Source organism: Bombina bombina, chromosome 2 (genome assembly GCF_027579735.1).
Source record: "Bombina bombina isolate aBomBom1 chromosome 2, aBomBom1.pri, whole genome shotgun sequence".
Taxonomy (NCBI): domain Eukaryota; kingdom Metazoa; phylum Chordata; class Amphibia; order Anura; family Bombinatoridae; genus Bombina; species Bombina bombina.
Window position 1 is genome coordinate 1,301,708,036 of NC_069500.1, and position 20,522 is coordinate 1,301,728,557.

A 20,522-nucleotide genomic window follows, 5' to 3' on the forward strand; every position below is an offset into this window, starting at 1 on the left:
TGTATATATGTATGTGTATGTATATATGTATGTGTATGTATAAATGTGTGTGTATGTATATATGTATGTGTATGTATATATGTGTGTGTATGTATATATGTATGTGTATGTATATATGTATGTGTATGTATAAATGTGTGTGTATGTATATATGTATGTGTGTATGTATATATGTGTGTGTATGTATATATGTATGTGTATGTATATATGTATGTGTATGTATATATGTGTGTGTATGTATATATGTATGTGTATGTATATATGTATGTGTATGTATATATGTATGTGTATGTATAAATGTGTGTGTATGTATATATGTATGTGTGTATGTATATATGTGTGTGTATGTATATATGTATGTGTATGTATATATGTATGTGTATGTATATATAAGTGTATATATATATATATATATATATATGGTGGGTTGAACTCTGTTGGGGATAGAAACGTCAGTGTTATTGCCAAAAATAAATAAATGATATCATACAAACTTTTATAAACAGGGACTTGGCAGATGTATTCTCAGAATGAGTAAAACTTGGGCGGGATCAGACTGTGAGCAGAATTCAAGGCGTGGCCCAAAACTTCTGTAGTTGCAGCTTCACAAATCCCATGAGACAGTACAGAAACAAGAAATGGAATGGTGAAATTTCGGGAGGCATTGAAAGATGCAGATTCTTCTCCAGGTAAAGCAATGCAGCTATTTGCTGTTGTATAAAGATCTAGTTCTGCATCACATTTTTTAATACTTAGCAGTACAGACCTATCATATATATAATATTGTATAATGTCTACTTGTTTGTATATCTGATTATGTTATGGAATGTGCTGTCTCAGACATAAATCTATACTATAAGAAATAAGTTCACTGTAGGCTAAAAATGTTTATTTTCTTCACATTCTCGTCTTAGTGAATGACTAAATGTTTGTTCTATAGTATTCAGTATTTTGAGAACAAAATTACCCTGGAGCATTTTTTTTTGCTGTATCTAAATATTTGCTAAAGGTAATTAACCCCTTGTGTCCAAATATATTTTTTATTCTAAAAAAAGAATGTTGTTTTATTGTTAATCCTGGGAAACAGTATATGAGACCGCGCCAAAACAAAACTGCTACAACAAACTCCAAATTAAATAGAAGTCTCTCTACTTCTATAAAATACGTACATGCAATAAATAATATCACAAAGGAGCGCTCAAAAAAAGCTAAAGTGTGTCTGTATTGGATAGTATTGGCTGTATTGGATTTAGAATTACTTCTAAATATGTGAAGTATTTAGAATGCTGTAGTGAGGACAGAGGGGGAGTGAGATCTGTGCCCAGTATGACAGTCAGAGAGAAACGGCCGAGGTGAGGGGTTGTAATTGACATGTATTACCAATTACACAGACAGCTCCAGCATGGGGGCTGGCTGTAAGGACACTAGCTAGGGAGTATAGTAAAAAAGCCTTGCTCTGAAGCTAGTGGGTATTATGTACGTATTCTTATTCAGTCAGAAGATAGCAAACTTTAGCATATTTTTAGAAGCTTTAGCAGCAAAATTGCTTATACATGTGAATTGCAAACTTTATCTTCTTTGAATTCTTTATTTAAATAGCCCATATTGTTTTGTGTGTATAATGTCCCTTTAAAGGGAGAGTCTACACCAGAATTTCTTTCCAATAGCATGAAGAGTCTACGAATCCATTCGATTACTAGTAGGAATTCAATTCTTGGCCACCAGGTGGAGGCAAAGAACACCCCAGCAAAGCTTCAAGTATCCTCCCACTACCCTCAATCCCCAGTCATTCTTTGCCTGTGTAACATTGTAGGTGATGTGCAAAGATGGTGTCTGAAGAAATCAAGTTGTTAATCCTTTAATGGGTACTTTTCCCTGCAAGCAATGATTGGGGTTGTGTCCATGTAATTCTCTTTAGTAAGAGTAATGGTGGCTTTTAGCAGTTGGAAGACAGTGAGGTTGTCTCTGCTTACCTTCCAACATTTTTGCTACCCCTATATAGAAAACCAGGGTTGGTTACTCTGTTTTTTCTTTATCTACAGGTCTATGTCAGTGAGGATTCTATCACACCTGTTTGCTGAACTTGCCCTACAGCAGATCCACAGGTAAGTGCTTTTACCTTCTAGGTGAGAAGGATTCAGCACTTAGGAGTTCCTTGTTTAAAAAAAAAACAAGCAAACAGGATAATTAGAGAACGAGGTGGATCCTTATGGGACTGAATATTCCTTTTAAGGGTTGAGGATTTATTGTGCAGCAGTTCAGGGCACTGTTCTGTCATATAAAGTCTTTTTTGATTTTGGCTATGGGGATTTGTTTGCACAAGTTTACCTTTTATTTATTTTGGGTAATATCTCTTTAAGAAAGTTGTTGGACCACACCTTACTTTTGAATTTGTGATCATGTGACCGCTCTGTTACTTCTTGAGTGTTGAACAGTTTGTTTCTAGCCAGCTGTTTGGAAGCCGGATTTTCAAGGAGACAGACCGGATTTTATAGCATTAGATTGTATTTCCTGCCTGTCGCTTCGCTCTGATGTTTGCAGCTTTCTAGGATCTGCAGTTTGAACAGGATTTATCTGCTTGTGTGGATTGGATTCCTGGTTACTGGTTGGGTGAGTCTCTACAGCATGGCTGGGGTGTAGAGGTGCCGGTTTTAATAATTATTTATCTATGCTCAGAATTTTATTCTAATTTTTTATATTGAAATTAGAGTATAAGGGAAATAAAGGGCTTTTTTACTTACTATGGAAGCCGATCCCAAGCTTTCTCTGTCATTTGATAAATGTCATTTATGTGCAGATGCCAAGGTTATACCTCCTGTGCAATTTTGTTCCCTATGCCTTAGTAAGGTTTTATTATCTAAGGATAAGGATTCTTTTTCTCAGGATAATGCTGTTCAGGGGTTGTCTCAGCCTTCTGCTAACATGCCCCAGTCTTTGACACATTCACATGCAGTGCCCTGCGGTTCCTCTCAGTCAGTCTCTGGGAGTGTTGGTTTGCATAAAGATTTTGCTGCATAGTTGACTTCTGCAGCCCTAAGTGCTTTACCTAGTTCTGGTAAAAGGAAGAGGAAGTCTAAGAACATTTCTATGGGTTCTGATTCCGCCAAGACTGATTTGGTTAGTCTTTCTCAGTTATCTAGCGAGGATCATTCCTCTGCAGCCTCTGAGGGTGAAATCTCTGATTCAGGATCTGCAGTTCCTAGTACAATAGATTCTGAGGGGGTTCATTTTAGATTTAAACTTGAGCATCTCCATTTACTTTTGAAGGAGGTTTTAGCTACTTTGGATGACTCTGAAACTGTTGCAGAGGCTCCTAAAAAGGCTAATAAGCTGAAGTTTTGATGTCAAACCTAAATCTGGAGGTTTTTCCTGTTCCAGATTGCATGTCTGACATTATATCTCAGGAATGGGAGAAGCCAGGTGTTCCTTTTAACCCGTCTCCTGTGTTTAAAAAGAGGTTTCCTGTGGCTGATTCAGTGCGAGATCTGTGGCGCACTGTTCCTAGAGTAGAGTTCCTCTTTAAGATACCCTATGGATAAGAAACTCAAGGGTTATTTAAGAAAGATGTTTCTTCATCAGGGTTTGCAGTGGTAACTGTAACGCTCGTGGGATACTCCTCTTTCAGACCAAATTCGGCCAGTAGTCTTGTTATCCCGGCGTCGAGCCAGAATGATAGGGAATATCCCAGAGCAGAAAAAGTCAGTGAGATGAGGAAGGCGGCACTCACCACAGGCAGGACAGTCCCCAGCGGCAACAGCAGAGCAATCCAAGGATGAATCACTAGAATGGTCAGTCTGGCAGGCAGGGTCTGGCAACAGCAAAGCAGTCCAAGGATAAACGACTAGAATGGTCAGGCAGGCAGGAACTGGCAGCAGTAAAGCAGTCCAAGGATAAACCACTAGAATGATCAGGCAGGCAGGGTTTGTGAACAGTAAAGCAGTCCAAGGATAAACCACTAGAATGGTCAGGCAGGCAGGGTATGGCAACAGTAAAGCAGTCCAAGGGCACACCACAAGAATGGTCAGGTAGAGTAGTCAGACAGGCAGGTTCAGCAACAGTAATCAATCCAGCAGTTGAAGGGTTAAGGCGGGAAGAGTAGTCAGACAGGCAGGTTCAGCAACAGTAATCAATCCAGCAGTTGAAGGGTGAAGGCAGGAAGAGTAGTCAGGCAGGCAGGTTCAGCAACAGTAATCAATCCAGCAGTTTAAGGGTTAAGGCAGGTAGAGTAGTCCTGCCCCTGGCAATGAGCAGGGAAGGAGACGCAGCGCCCCTAGCAATGGCTAGAGTGGTGCAGCGTGACAGTAACCAATTGCTAGTATTGCAACAGTTGCTGGTGCAGCCTCTTATTGGTGTGACTCTTTGTCTGATCTAATTTCAGAGGAGACTACTATAGAGGAGATCCAAGATAGTATCAAGGCTCTAAAGCTGGCTAATACTTTTATCTGTGATTCCAGTATGCAAACTTTTAGGCTGGGAGCCAATATTTCTAGTTTTGCGATACTAGCCCATAGATTCCTTTGGTTAAAGTCTTGGTCTGCGGTTGTGACTTGTAAATCCAAGCTTCTGTCTCTACCTTTTAAGGGTAAGACTTTATTTGGTCCTGGTCTGGCAGAGATAATTTCCAAGGTTACTGGTGGAAAGGGAGTTTTTTTTTTTTAAACACAGGATAAGAAGAATAGACCCAAGGGTCGTCAGACTTCCCATTTTTGTTCCTTTCATAACTTTAAGGCCAGCACTTAACCGTGAGACTGGTCCAGTTATGCTATGTGTGTTTGCATTATACTCACACTACCTCCCCCTGTTCCACAGATACTATTCTGTGTCTGACATATTATTTAGTTGTAATGATACACATGTTTTATTATAGTGTTGTTACGGCTGAGGCCCACACTTCCCAGGATGATGATGTCACGATTAGTGGCGGGTCTACCCGGGAGAGCATGGAGTCCGGCTGTTGCACGGTGTTATAAGCTTGGTGGAGGGTAAGTTAAGCTGTTTATACACTTTTTGGTCTGAGGACGGACTGTTGCTGGTCCGAAAACGTTCACTAATAAAAGTGACACACTGTTATTAAGTTCCCTTTGGAGTGCGCTCTATTTTTTCTATTTTTATGTATTGGTCTGCTGCACCCAGGGCATTTGACTGTGTATGTTTGGAGTGCATCTTCCTTTGAATCTACATATATACTGTATATATATATATATATATATATATATATATATATATATATATATATATATATATATATATATATATAGAAAGAGAAGCCACTCACAGCACCATATGTTAGTAGAGCAAGAATCAACCCCAATCTGCAATCTTAAGTATATAGCAGACTAGGGGTGCCAGGCAATAGCGTCTATAATACTACAAAAAATTGTGAGAAATAGGTTCATAAGAACCAACAAGTCTATTATAGCCAGCACTGATTATAAAGCCAAAATTATGTTAACCCAAAACGGAGCTGAGAGACACCTGGGGGGACACATAAATTCAACAACCGTTCCCAAAATCTTTGAACTAGTGCATTCATTTATTTAAAAATACCATAAACCACAGTTAGAGTGTGATCGACACTAGGTGACCAGTCATAATACCACAGAAAAAAACCCTAAATTATATACAAAGTACCATCCCGGGAGGTATAAAAATTCCACAATAGTCCAAACACAAGTGTGCACACTAATAACAGTCTCTGGGAATATACAGTACAGATTTAGTTATGGTAAAGTTTAAAGGGACACTGAACCCAAATTTTTTCTTTCATGATTCAGATAGAGTATGCAGTTATAAGCCACTTTCTAATTTACTCCTATTATCAAATTTGCTTCATTTTCTTGGTATGTTTATTTGAAAAGCAAAAATGTAAGTTTGGATGCCGGCCCATTTTTGGTGAACAACCTAGGTTGTCCTTGCGGATTGGACGGCACCAATAAACAAGTGCTGTCCATGGTCTGAACCAAAACATTGCTGTCTCCTTAGCTTACATGCCTTCTTTTTCAAATAAAGATAGCAAGAGAACAAAGAAAAATTGATAATAGGAGTAAATAAGAAAGTTGCTTAAAATTGCATGCTCTATCTGAATTATGAAAGCAAAAATTTGGGTTCAGTGTCCCTTTAAACAAGATCCTCCTTACTTGCATACAGGATACTGTGTAGTATGGAGGGAGCTATTTGTCTTCCTAAGACACCTGTATACAGAAAAGTCTTGTATTTACATCCGACTGTGAAAGTAATACCCCGGTTGGTTGGTAATGACAGGAAAAGCCAGATTGTGTGGGTGGTGTAAGCAAAGTCTCAGAAATAGAGCTTCCAGAGGTTTACGGATACTTGTATTAGGCCTGTTAACATACATGACCCAGTGGAGGCTCCTCCATTTGAGCACACTCGCACGTGCCCCCCCCAGCAGCCCAGAAGAAAGAAAAAAAAAAAACAGAAAAAAATATATAATTTTTCAATAGCCCACTATTGAAAAAATTATATATTTTTTTGACCCCAAGAAAACAATCAACAAACATTTTTTTCAATAATGTTTACAAAAAAATATTTTCATTTTATTATTACACTGTGACTCTCACTCTGCTCTCTGCTGTATACACTGCACTAAGTACTACTAATAACCCTAACCACACGTGCGATAGCTAAGCTATGGCATTGTGTCTGTGCGCATGCTAAATTTGGCTGCTGCGCAGCTCCCAGCCTCCCCATCCCCATAGTCTACTGATCGCACACTTCAGCCTGTGCGAGGGGTGGGAGATGTTACAAGAGAGCCAGGCAGCAGCCAGTGACACAGAAGAGCGCCATCACGTGACTGTGAGTGATGACAAGCTCCTCCCAGCTCAACGGCGCGAAATCTCATTGCGGAGATAGTCGTTGAGCTGAGAGGAGCTCAAATAGAAGTAGTGATTGGGAAGTTGCTGGTTGTGCTGAACCCGTGGCAACAGGTATCTGGCAGACGCTGCACATCTCAGATGCGGTAAGCCCTCACTCTCCTATTAACCTCACTCGGAGTCTCCCTCCTGCTCAGCTGAAGCCTGAATGCCTGTCATAAAACTCTTTGCTGTTCTGACATAATGCCGGTATATACACCATGCACAGTACTGTACAGCTACTCCAGACTCGGTACTAACATGGCTCATTTAGTGATAGCTGCCACTTATACCTTTTATTTCTACTCTAAACCTATAATTGTTTACAGAAACACAGTTCACATGGTGCTAGATAGAATGAGCGTAAGACAAGCTATGCTTCTTGTATATCAGGCGGCGTTCAGCTTGCTAAGATGTAGAGAACTGCACAGCTGTGTACATGTGTTGTGTGGGGAGGTTAAGACTTAAAAAAAAAGTTTTGCCTGCTAATTTGACCTGCTGCTCATGTTACCAGAACGGTGTTCTTGGTGTAACGTAAATCACTCCCTCTGGAATGTTGGCTTCTCCGTTCCTGCTACTTTCCAAAAAAAAAAAATAGGGCTTTCTCAAACATCCTCTCCCGTACTCTCCTGCATGGTGCTGCTGCCCTGTCTGGCTGTCATATATCAGCAAACTGCCGTGATTAAGGTTCAGCCTGCAGATCAGGTTACCTTACAGTTAGGACAGGGTGAGTCTGTATATGGCAAATAATATAATGTGACTGTGATTTTGTGACACAAGTTAGTGGGATCCTGTTAAAGTAAAAAATAAGATTGTCTCATACTTATAAATAAGTATAACCATCATTACCCTGAGCCTTCATTTAAAATGATCCTTATTAATTTAGAGACTTGAGTAAATGAAATAGGATGGCTTATTTATCTGTTTAAGCTTTAAAATATTGAATCCTTATAAACATTACTAATTTTAAATGCTACATTTATCAGGTTTTCAGCTTTTAATAATAATACAAGAAGCCATTATGAACCACTCTGTAGTGACTGTGAAAGACAATAAATTAGCTGTTCAATACAATATATACCCAAATTCAGTTATTGCATTGATTAGGACATGTTTGCTATTTTTTGCTACCCCCCTGGAAATATTCCTGTGGATGCCCATGTGGGGCGGTGTGGTTTGTGTGTGCGCAGTGTTTGTGGTGTGTGAGGTGTGTGTGCGCAGTGTTTGTGGTGTGTGTGTGTGCAGTGTTTGTGGTGTGGGAGGCGTGTGTGTGTGCAGTGTTTGTTGTGTGGGAGAGCAGTGTTTGTGGTGTGAGGTGTTTGTGTGTGTGAGGTGTTTGGTGTGTGTGTGCAGTGTTTGTGGTGTGTGAGGCGTGTGTGTGTGCAGTGTTTGTGGTGTGAGGTGTTTGTGTGTGTGAGGTGTGTGTGCAGAGTGTGAGGTGTTTGGTGTGTGTGTGTGAGGTGTGTGTGTGCAGTGTTTGGTGTGTGTGCATGCAGTGTTTGTGGTGTGTAAGATGTGTGTGCAGTGTTTGTGTGAGCAGTTTTTTTTAGTGTGTGTGAGCAGTTTTTAGTGCCTGCACATATATGCCTCATGTCATTGGCTCACCCAATATGTTCAACTAGCTCTCAGTGAGATATTGATGCTCTTTCAATAAAGGATACAAAGAGAATGAATCAAATTTGATGATATAAGTTATATATAGATATATATACATACACACACACATTAAAATGGGCGGAGCCATCTGAGGGGCGGGGCTAGTGCTCCCCCATCCTCAAAAGTCACCAGCCGCCACTGACATGACCCATCCTTGGATGGTGCGTGCTTTCCCTTCGAGCTGTCAATGAACACTGGTTTCCGTTAAGCATATCCTGCTGTAAACATACATTCACTCACCCTTGCGATCATCAGATTTCGTTGTAAAGGAAGTAGGTATACAGGGGTGAAAAATAGTCTCAACCTCTTTGCCGGTTCACAAACAATCGTCGTCAGATCAAATATGGGGGTTCAGCTGCTACCCCCAGTTGCAGTATAACTTCTGCTACGAGCGTTTCACCTGCACTTAGTAAATTTGAATCGGGCTTCGTCAGGCCACAATATTTGTTTTTGATCTAAACATTGGTTTATCTCTGATATTGATAATGCTCTGCTTTTTGAACATCATCCGATGTACGTATAAATAGTGGGTGGAGACTGTGGCCCACGCTTCATAGTGATAGCATGTGTGTTCTTGAGACCACCCCCCTATGTGGGCGGATGTCTTATGTGTTATACTAAGTATACAGCAAAGTTTACTTTATCTTATTTAATGATATATACCCAGGAATATGTATACATCAATTGTATGCTTTGAAATGAAGTGTGTGGCTTAATCTATTTTGGTTGATATAATGACTTGTAATTAATAGTATGAGTGTGCTTAGCGATTGTGTGTATTGCTTCTATGTGATGATTGTTTTGATAACTCAACTACCTCTGTGATTCTGACATGCCCATGATGGGTGGACCTCTTAGACTTACAACCAATAACAACTAGGACACGATTACTATACATACCTGTTCTGCCATAATGTACTGTGTCTCAACATGGCTATATTGGTAGTAATTGGTTTATTTGTCAGACTTGTATACATAACATTAGACGTTACTTACAGATTTATATACGCCCATTGTGGGTGTATACATGTTAAATTTGTGCATGATTGCTTTCTGAGGGTATTTAAATGCATACGAGGAGTGGCCGCCTGTCGGTGTGGATTCAGGATTACTGGCGGAGTATACATTTTGGGTTATATTGTTTGCATCATATATAATTACATTTGTTTTTTGGAACTTGACCTTGCCCTGAACTTTTTTTATAATAATTGTAGGTTTTACTCAGCGAGAGATATTTGTTAAAGGGATTGTAAAGTTTAATGAATAAGTATCCAGTATCTAAAAATAATCTTAAAAACAGGGGCACTTTAATTAATTAAACTTTACTAATCGTTGCGTACCCCACAAGCTGGATGCCAAAGGGGTCACACAACAATTGGAGGAAGCTAGATTCGTCATCGATATGCTTACTACAGCAGGAGATGCAGGCGGAGGAACCCCGGTCTGTATTCCATAAAGCAAAGGTTAGTATTTAAAAAAAAAACCTTCATTGTAAAATTTAATGAATTAAAGTGCCCCTGTTTTTAAGATTATTTAAACTTTACAATCACTTTAAGTCCAATTATTACCCACCTTTGTGGGGCTCACACAATCATAGTGTTAATTTTGTTAGGGATCTTTTTTACTCGTTGAGTTTGCTACAATGGGCTTCTAAGTCTTTCTTTTGAGTTCCATCTATAATTTGATTTGTTTTCTTTTATACATATTATTTTGGAATTTAATTCCTTTTCCTGAACCCTCTTAACAGTGCCACTATTTCCTTGTAAATGTTTTTAACTTACAATGAAATGTTTTATTTTTGCTGCATTGCTTGAGATTTTGAACAAACGTGTGTGACATGAGGTGTTTTTCTTTTTCTATAATCATATTGATAAGTGAATATATATAGATACACTGGCACCACACACACTCTATGCCATATTTTTATTTAGCACTGTTTCAGTGTATGGAAAACAATTTAATTATGTTCTTATGGAGCTTAGTAAGAAAGAAGAGAAGAAAGGGGAGCCTCAAAGCATAATCTTGCTGGAAGATAATTCTTTATAAAATTATAGGAATCTAACTCAGAATTGTGGTGGCACCATAGGAAAGAGGTGCTAAAAAACATGGCTAACACTGCAGTGAGCTTGCTTAAACCCCGGTAAATAAGCTTTCTCTCAAGTGCTCCAATCTTTTGTGGAAGCTGGAATCAGGGTGGTCTTTCTGCACTTTTCTGAGGTATTCTGTTGCCGAGAAAAAAAGGAGTAAAGATGCTTGAATGTGAGAAAGCCTACAGTTCCCCTCAAAAATAAAAAATAATATATATATAAATATATATATATATATATATATACAAAAATAGGGGGTACTTGCCAGAGGGACAAGAAAAACTAGTGGTGAGTATGCGTATTCCAGTCACTACATGCAGAGTATAACTAGCATCCTCAGCAGTCCATGAATTAAAAGTGGGGCTCAAAGCAATAGACTATGCTTCGAACGAAAATACGTTCCCAATTGCACCCTCCAACTGTCATGCGTCTAGCAAATCGTAAATAAGTAATGCCTGTAATGTTCAATGCAGAGTTCTATGCAATAAAGTACAATAATCCGCTGCCCCAAAGCGCGTGGAGGAGATAAATGAAAGAAAAGAGCAGAACTCTTCAACCGTAAGTATAGTACATTAAGTATAGGGCACTTCAGTAACGTTAAACAGCAATACTCACTGACTGTGATCTGTTGTAGAAGTCAGGCATATGCGGCGGTCCTGAGCAGCCCCTCACTCATGTGTATCCATAGGGCTTCTGTGTATGTGAACTTGGCCTGTTTGCACGTTGCCTGTGTATCCCGATGCTCCTTCTCGTCCAATCGCAAAACTCAGATGTCCGCTATGTCACACGTAGGCTTAGTTTGTGAGTTACATGCTAACTCCACCACCACCAATTGGCTGTTGGGTCCCATAAGGCAAAATGCTCCGGCACTCCCCAGATTCCAATGTAACCGGCAAATTTAAATGTACAAAAAGATACAAGAATCTGGGGCCAAAAAAATGCTGCTTGTTAAAATCCAATACTTTATTGTCCAATAATTAAAAGCAATTGATTGAAGTGCAACATGGAAGGAAATTAGATATGCAAACGCCTCAAGCAGGCTTACGCGTTTCGACCGTAGCCTTACTCCTAGCTTGTATTCTGTTGCCGACCTGTGCTTCTGACCTAACTTGACTATGACTTTTGTCACTGTGCCTGATGATTTTAACCTGATGTAGTCCGTGAGTTTACCATCCTCAGCCTGTTTCTTCTGCTTAACCCTCTAGAACCGCTGTCTCTTGTGTTATAGCTGACTCTGCTTGTATGAATAGTTTTTTGCCTCTAGACACACCACTGAAGGTCACATCCTGAGCCTTAGCCAGTGTGGTAATATATTGAGCTGCTTGGCAGAGCATATGCTGTTCTTTGCAGCTAAACGGAGTTGCTGCACATTCATGTGGAAGTGTATATAATCCCCATAGAACCGCCACTGGTGGGACAGTTTGTGCAGTTTCACTACTCAGCCTCTGGGTAGTTAAAAAGATTTAAAAATGTATTACAATGAGAAAAACATGTTTTTCTCATTGTAATACATTTTTAAATATTTTTAACTCTCCATCTGCTGCTGATTCATTTTTGTTCCTGATACTTTTCCATCAACTGGACTTCTCGGACACTTTGCACCTTTTGAGTGGTGTTTGGACCCGCTGGCTGACCATTGCCATACAGGCTTGTCTAGACCCTTGCTTTTCTGGTATCTTTGGACTCTCCCTGGTGAGACGAGGATCTCTTTTGGCAATATCTTCATTTGGTCTACCGGACGACTGGTGGTTTCCTGCTGCTTGTACTGCACATCAGTGCTTTACACCTTGTGAGTAGGATTCTTTAGCTCTTATCGCTATCTGATTTGAAGTTGCTTATGATCTGCACTATGTGGCGCCCTCTATTTTGCTTTCCATAGATTCTATTACCTTGTGTTGTGGCACAAAAGTAGTAAATGAGTACAGCACCTGTTGGTTCCTTAAAGCAGGTTTTAGTTCTGTATGATGCCCGTGGAGAAAGGGTTACTGCCACCCTTACAGCAACATAGACAAATGGAATCCACAGCACCAATTAGGTAAAAGAAAATACCTTTATATTCACATTACATGCAACGTTTCGGCCTTCACAGCCTTAATCATGCATAAGTATGCATGATTAAGGCTGTGAAGGCCGAAACGTCGCATGTAATGTGAAAATAAAGGTATTTTCTTTTACCTAATTGGTGCTGTGGATTCCATTTGTCTTTGTTTGTGTTGTGGCACGACACCCTGGAGGAGCGACCTACTGCTCTGAATGTGCATTTTTTTAAACCACCTGGGATTGCATGAGCAGGACTGTTACACCATTGCATATCACCCACTGGACTATTTAGTCTGTATACCCATTTACCTTTGCATATTGTTGTTTTATTGAAATACTTAGATATTTTAGCATATTGTTGTATTATTGTATTTTTCTAGTACTGCATTTATTTGTCCCTGGGCGCCTCTTACAAGTACCCTGGTGACGTATCTTGTCACTAGTGTACTAGTTGCCGTATAAAAAAATCAGTTTAACCCCTTAACGACCAAGGACGTACGCCACACGTCCTCAAAAAAAAGTCAGTTAATGACCGAGGACGTGTGGCGTACGTCCTTGGTCTGGAAAGCAGCTGGAAGCGATCCTGCTCGCTTCCAGCTGCTTTCCGGTTATTGCAGTGATGCCTCGATATGGAGGCATCCTGCAATAACCCCCCTTGGCCATCCGATGCAGAGAGAGCCACTCTGTGGCCCTCTCTGCACCGGACATCGATGGCCGGTATCGTTGGTGGGTGGGAGCTTACGTGGGAGGCGGGTGGCGGCCATCGGTGCGCTATGTGGAGTGGAGGGGGGCGGGATCGGGGGGGCGGGAGCTACGGGGGCGCGCACGGGAGCGCGCGCGTGCACGGGGGTGGTGGGCGGGCGCGTGCACGGGGCGGGAGCGGGTGGGAACCGCTACACTACAGAAAAAAAAAAGTTAAAAAGTAAAAAAAAAAAAAACTTAAATGCAATCTAAGGGTTTTGGAAGGGGTTGGGGGTTGGTCTCGGTGGGGGGGGAAAGCTACACTACAGAAAAGGGAATTTAAAAAAAAAAAAGGCTCATTTTGTTACAAAACTGGGTACTGGCAGACAGCTGCCAGTACCCAAGATGGCGCCCATTATTGCAGAGGGGAAGGGTTAGAGAGCAGTATGGTGGGGGATCAGTGAGGTTGGGGTCTAAGGGGGGATCCTACACATCAGCATATGTAAATATGCTTTTTTTTTTTTAAAAAAAAGGGCCAAATACCTTTTATTTTAGTACTGGCAGAGTTTCTGCCAGTACTTAAGATGGCGGGGACAATTGTGGGGTGGGGGAGGGAAGAGAGCTGTTTGAGAGGGATCAGGGGGTCTGATGTTTCAGGTGGGAGGCTGAGCTCTACACTAAAGCTAAAATTAACCCTGCAAGCTCCCTACAAGCTACATAATTAACCCCTTCACTGCTAGCCATAATACACGTGTGATGCGCAGCGGCATTTAGAGGCCTTCTAATTACCAAAAAGCAATGCCAAAGCCATATATGTCTGCTATTTCTGAACAAAGGGGATCCCAGAGAAGCATTTACAACCATTTGTGCCATAATTGCAGAAGGTGTTTGTAAATAATTTCAGTGAGAAACCTAAAATTGAGAAAAAATTAACGTTTCTTTTAATTTGATCGCATTTAGCGGTGAAATGGTGGCATGAAATATACCAAAATTGGCCTAGATCAATACTTGGGGTTGTCTACTACACTACACTAAAGCTAAAACTACCCCAAAAAGCTCCCTACATGCTCCCTAATTAACCCCTTCACTGCTGGGCATAATACACGTGTGGTGCGCAGTGGCATTTAGCGGCCTTCTAATTACCAAAAAGCAACACCAAAGTCATATATGTCTGCTATTTCTGAACAAAGGGGATCCCAGAGAAGAATTTACAACCATTTATGCCATAATTGCACAAGCTGTTTGTAAATAATTTAAGTTAGAAACCAAAAGTTTGTGAAAAAATTTGTGAAAAGTGAACAATTTTTTCTATTTGATTGCATTTGGCGGTGAAATGGTGGCATGAAATATACCAAAATGGGCCTAGATCAATACTTTGGGTTGTCTACTAAAAAAAAATATATACATGTCAATGGATATTCAGAGATTCCTGAAAGATATCAGTGCTCTAATGTAACTATCGCTAATTTTGAAAAGAAATGATTTGGAAATAGCAAAGTGCTACTTGTATTTATGGCCCTATAGTTTACAAAAAAAGCAAAGAACATGTAAACATTGGGTATTTCTAAACTCAGGACAAAATTTAGAAACTATTTAGCATGGGTGTTTTTTGGTGGTTGTAGATGTGTAACAGATTTTGGGGGTCAAAGTTAGAAAAAGTGTGTTTTTTTCCATTTTTTCCTCATATTTTATAATTTTTTTTATAGTAAATTATAAGATATGATGAAAATAATGGTATCTTTAGAAAGTCCATTTAATGGCGAGAAAAACGGTATATAATATGTGTGGGTACAGTAAATGAGTAAGAGGAAAATTACAGCTAAACACAAACACCTCAAAAATGTAAAAATAGCCTTGGTCCCAAACGGACAGAAAATGGAAAAGTGATGTGGTCATTAAGGGGTTAATAACGACAATCAATTTAAGTTTTCTTTTTCACATTTGCTTTACCTAGTTATGGGCAGCAGAGGGCAGCATTATACAACTTAAAATGAATTATCAGTTCTATTGCAATACATAAACTGCATGTAAGAAAATTCAATAAAAGTAAAACTTGAAGATTTAAAAGGAAAATCGTCTTGTTCAAATATATGCATTTCATAGATAAATAACCCCACAGTATATTTGCCAAAAACCACACATTATACATTTGAGGATATTAAATCATACTCTTTTCTTGATTTTTTTAACTAAATAATTAATTGTATTCATTTTACTGGCTAATGCCTTAGCAACACTTTCAGGTTGTGTGTTCAAATAGTTTTCTTGAGGACTGAAAGCAATTTATAACTAACCATAAAATGATTCATTACATTTATAATGCAGCAGGTTGACTCACCACTGCAACTAGGAAAAATATTCAGGTTCATATGGACAAAGTCTGCAGCATTTAACTATGATTTTTTTATTATCATTTTTTAGAGGGCAGTGATCAGTTATTGCTTTTTAGAACATAAATGTTCCTGTTCAAACATATCTAGTTTTCTGTTTTCAGTTTTTTTTTTTTTAAACTTTTATTTATACCACATGAGGGAGAAGTAGGCACAAAGAAATGGAAAAACAATAACAGCATTGAAATGCAGTACATACAAAGAAAGTAAGTACATCACAACCCATACAGGGCTTAGACCCCGGTATCATATAAAGAAGTTCCTTTAAGTGTGACTCAATAGTCCTGCATCAGGGCGTCTTAGAAGTCAAAGTTCATGCCTCTTCTCCTCACCTTTTTCCTCTTTTCCTTTAAATATTTTCAATAAACAACAACAATAAACAAGAGAAAGAAAACAAAAAAAATAAAAAGAAAAAATTATAACAATCAAAGAAATAAATAAGAAAATAAAGGGAGAGGGGGGTGTGTGCCACCAGAGACTGTGGCATCCCTTACTTACCCGGAGCTCCCCTGGACCGCCAGCCGTATCTTGGTATACTGAAGTAATAGGTGTGAGGGGCAGATTATAGTGGAATGTACCTGTCTATTGTGTGGCTATGTTAGAAAAACACCACTTTCCCCTAAGGTTTTCCTTCGAGATGAAATCACTGCTTCTAAACGGGTATAGGCCACGCTCCCTGACAGCATCAGGCAGGTGTAGCAGATATGGTTCCCATTTCTTTATATACTTAGCTATCCTTTGTTCAACGTTCCCCCTAACATCCGCTTGTTCTATGAGCATCTGGGTGTGTATCTTGGTAAGTAGCTTTTGGAAGGGTGGAGATAAACTATCTGCCCAGTGTTGTAGGATCATTTGCTTTGCAGTCAAGATAGACACAGAGACAAAAGTATCATAGGGGCTGACAGTATGTTCTGGAAGCAGAAACAGGACTCTTTGTGCCGAAAGGGGGACTCGAGTTTTGGTGACTTTAGAAAGCCAGTAGGTTAGTTTACCCCAGAACCATTGTAGCTTAGGGCAATCCCAGAATAAGTGAATCCAGTCAGGACTCGCATGGTTACACTTAACACATACATCTTGTGCTCCCGGGATCCATTTGGCCCTAAGAGCTGGAGTAATGTAAGCTTGTTGCAAGATTTTGGTATGCGTCTCTCTTAGGTTTGCTGATAAGGTAATAGATCTAACTTCTGTTAAACTGTTTAGGAGCCCTTCATCATCAATCTGTATGTTTCTACATCTGGACCACTTTGATGCTAGTTTTTGGGTGGTAAGGGTGTCAAAGTGCCTGAGTACTAGGTTATATGTGTTTGCCAGCTCGTAGGAACCCTGTTTAGCCAGTGAGCATAGTGCAGTCAGGTTATTGTTTTCTGTGTGTAGAAGACCATCAGTTTTTAATTGTGTGACATAGTGCCTACACTGTAAGTATGCAAATCTATGTGTGTTTGGGAGCGAATATGTGTTTTTTAAATCTTGAAAGGAATGGATCGTAAGAGTTAGGGGGTTAAATAGTTGCCCGATTTTGGTAAGACCCTTTTCCTGCCATGTCCGAAACACTTCAGTAGTGTATCCAGGCAAGAAGGAGAGATTGCCCTGGATTGGGAGGAATTTGCTAGCAGTAAATTGTATACCCCATAACTTGCCCAGCTTGGCCCATGCTCTCAATGGGTCTCTAAATAATATATGTTGTTGGATTTTTAAGGGTAAAGAGTTAGGCCTGGCGTGCGGCAGATAGGCTAGGTGCATTGGGTATATTATGCTAGACTCTAAGGTAAGGGTTGTAAATTGTCCGTTTCCCGTCAGCCAGTCCAGTACTATTTTGGTGAGGGTCGCCCAGTTATACCAGGCAATGTTTGGAAGGCGTAATCCTCCCTTCTCATACGGCATGGCCAAAGTCATTCTATTAATTCTTTGTTTCTTACCTTGCCAGACGAATTGACCCAATGCAGATTGAAGTATTTTAATGTCTTTATGAGTTAGCAACAAGGGTAGCATTTGTAAGGGGTAGAGTATCCTGGGTAGAGCTATCATTTTAAAAAGATGTATTCTACCAGTCAATGACAGTGGAAGTCCGCTCCATCCCTGTAGTGAGTCTCTAACAGTCTGAATCATCTTACCTATGTTTAGGGGATATAGTTTGGAGGGGTCAACATGTACTTGTATACCCAGGTATTTGAACGTACCCTCTGTCACTTTGAATCCGCTGTTTAATAGTATGTTATGTGTAGTGTTTTTCAGCCAAGTTAACTCTGATTTATCTCTATTAATTTTATAACCGGAGAATGATCCGAAGCCGTCAATAATTTCAATAAGTTTGGGTATATTGACCTCTGGGTTGCCTATAAACAAGAGGAGATCGTCCGCATAAAGCGAGAGATGTTGTTTAATTCCGTTAATCTCTAATCCCTCACTGTGCTGTCGAATGTAACAAGCTAGGGGTTCTATGGCCAAGTCGAAGAGAAGGGGCGACAGGGGGCATCCCTGCCGGGTTCCCCTCTGCAGGGCAAAGGAAGTAGATAGCCCTCCATTGATAATCAGTGAGGCTTTGGGAGCTGAGTATAGCTTTTGGATGAGGGTAAAGAAGGCGCCCGTGACACCAAACTGTGTCATGGAGGAGTATAAATGGTCCCACTCAATTCTATCAAAAGCCTTTTCGGCGTCTAACGCCAAAAGGCAAGCATCAGGCAAGTTAGAGTCTGTGTCTGAGTGGGTACCATACCAGTAATGGGCAGACACCGCCAATGTCTTTCTAAGATTTACCACAGAGGAGCGTCCGGTAATGAATCCCGTTTGGTCTGAATGCACCAACGAGGGTAGGACAGTAGCCAGTCTGTTAGCTAGTATGGTCGTCAGTAATTTATAGTCGCTGTTAAGCAACGAGATGGGTCTGTAGGAAGGGGTGAGTGTGGGGTCCCTGTCTGGCTTAGGAATAATACAAATATTAGCTTCAGTAAAACGACAGTTGGGGCGAGTGTTATGCAGTAGGTATTCTGTGTATAGGGATGCTAATATGGGGCTAACCTCCTTCTCTAGAATCTTATAGTACTCTGCTGGCAGCCCATCAGGGCCTGCCGCTTTGTGTAGTTTGAGTCGTTTAATCCCCCTAGAAATTTCCTGTTGGGATATTGGGGCATTTAAATTTTCTCTCTGTTCATCTGTGAGGGAAGGGACTACAAGGTCTCTCCAGCAGTTTTTCTTCCTACATCTATGTTTTGTTGGGAATATAAAGTTTGATAATATTTGACAAATTCAGTCAAGATCTCTTCAGTCTGCGTTGTCAGTCCCGATGCCGTCCGAATAGCAGTAATGAATGACTTAGGGTTGTGGGCTTTGACTAAGTTGGCTAGCAATTTGCCCGCTTTGTTACCATGTCTATAGAAGTGTCCTTGTCTGTAGACAGTGTGTCTATGGTCTTGTAGCTCTAAAAAGGTGTCTCTAGTTCTCTTTAGATCATAATATGTTTGTCTCGTTATATGGGAAGGTTTAGAAAGATAGTGGTTATATGCTTCTGTTAGTCGCGTCAAGAGGTCACTGTCCGTCTGTCTGGAAAGTTTATTAGTATGCGCCACAAAGGCAGTAATATGACCCCTCAGAACTGCCTTAGAGGTATGCCATAAGAGATCTAGGTTATCTAAATGTTGGTTATTATCTGATCGATAGTGCGTCCATGCCTGCGTAAGACACTGACGAAAGCCTATATTATTATACAGGTGGGAGGGGAATCTCCATGATTTACTTGATTGGTTTTGCTTTACCGGTTGCAATTTTATATGTATTGGGGCATGATCTGATATCGTGACTTGACTTATTGTGGGGGAGTGAATTTGGGGTGACAAAGCAGCCGAGGTCAGGAAGAAATCAATGCGTGATAAGGTACCATGTGACTTAGAAATGCAGGTATAGTCTCTCTGGTCTGGATTGTGTGTTCTCCATACATCAGTCAGGCCTAGTGTTTCCTTGAATGTGTGCATTAGTCGGGTCTCCCTTTTATATCTGGATATGTCCTTATTGGTTGTAGCCCCTAGGGAGGGGTCCCTAAATCTATCCAGTGGGAGTGTTTGTGCTAAGTTAAAATCTCCTCCAATTATTAGAAGTGAGGTGTTGTAAGTAGCTAGTTTCGCAAGCAAGCTGGTCCAGAATGTAGGGTTATATGCATTAGGGCCATAGACATTACACAGGATATAGGTAGTAGTTTGAATACGCATTGTTGTAATTAGGTATCTGCCTCCACTGTCAACCTCCGTATCTGTAAAGGAGATTGGTAGCCCCTTCCTAACTAGGACCACCACTCCTCTTTTTCTACCCTCTGTTGGTGTGTAGAGAATTTGACCCACCCATCTAGATTTAAGTTTCTCATGTTCATTGGCAGACAGTCTAGTTTCCTGAATCAGTGCTATGTCAGACCTAAGTGTGTTGAGGTGTTGAAGTATCATGCTCCTCTTCGCTGGGGAAGTTATCCCTCCCACATTCCAAGAGGTAACCTTATAATTTATCGCCATAATGGAGTACTGATAATGAGGGGTATGCGAGCCACCAATTGGGGGTTCCATAGAGTTGGCTATAGTAGGTGATTGTATGTGTATGAGGTGGGTGTGGGTAAAACTCACTGTGGATGTTGGACCTTGTAACTGCCAGCGGCTGACGGATCCATAGGTACCCCGGGTTTAATCTAAGAGAGAGAGAAGTAGCAGACATTAGCAATGTTTCATAAGACATACATGATGGCAATTTATCAGAACAATACAAGCCATGTCTCCCGTGTCCCACAGGTTGGGCCGTGGTACAGGAAGTATTAGAGCTGAGAA

At 40.4% G+C, this 20,522-nt stretch overlaps 1 protein-coding gene across 1 annotated transcript in view; it reads left to right on the forward strand.

Moving 5' to 3' along the window:
* Positions 1–557: 557 nt before the first annotated feature.
* Positions 558–20,522, forward strand: part of SLC2A9 (solute carrier family 2 member 9) — a 1,122,280-nt gene continuing 1,102,315 nt past the window's right edge. Inside the window, exon 1 of the mRNA XM_053704140.1 lies at positions 558–689. Within this exon, the coding sequence (XP_053560115.1) occupies positions 672–689 (18 nt within the window). The 5' untranslated portion in view covers positions 558–671. The remainder of the gene's footprint in view (positions 690–20,522) is intronic.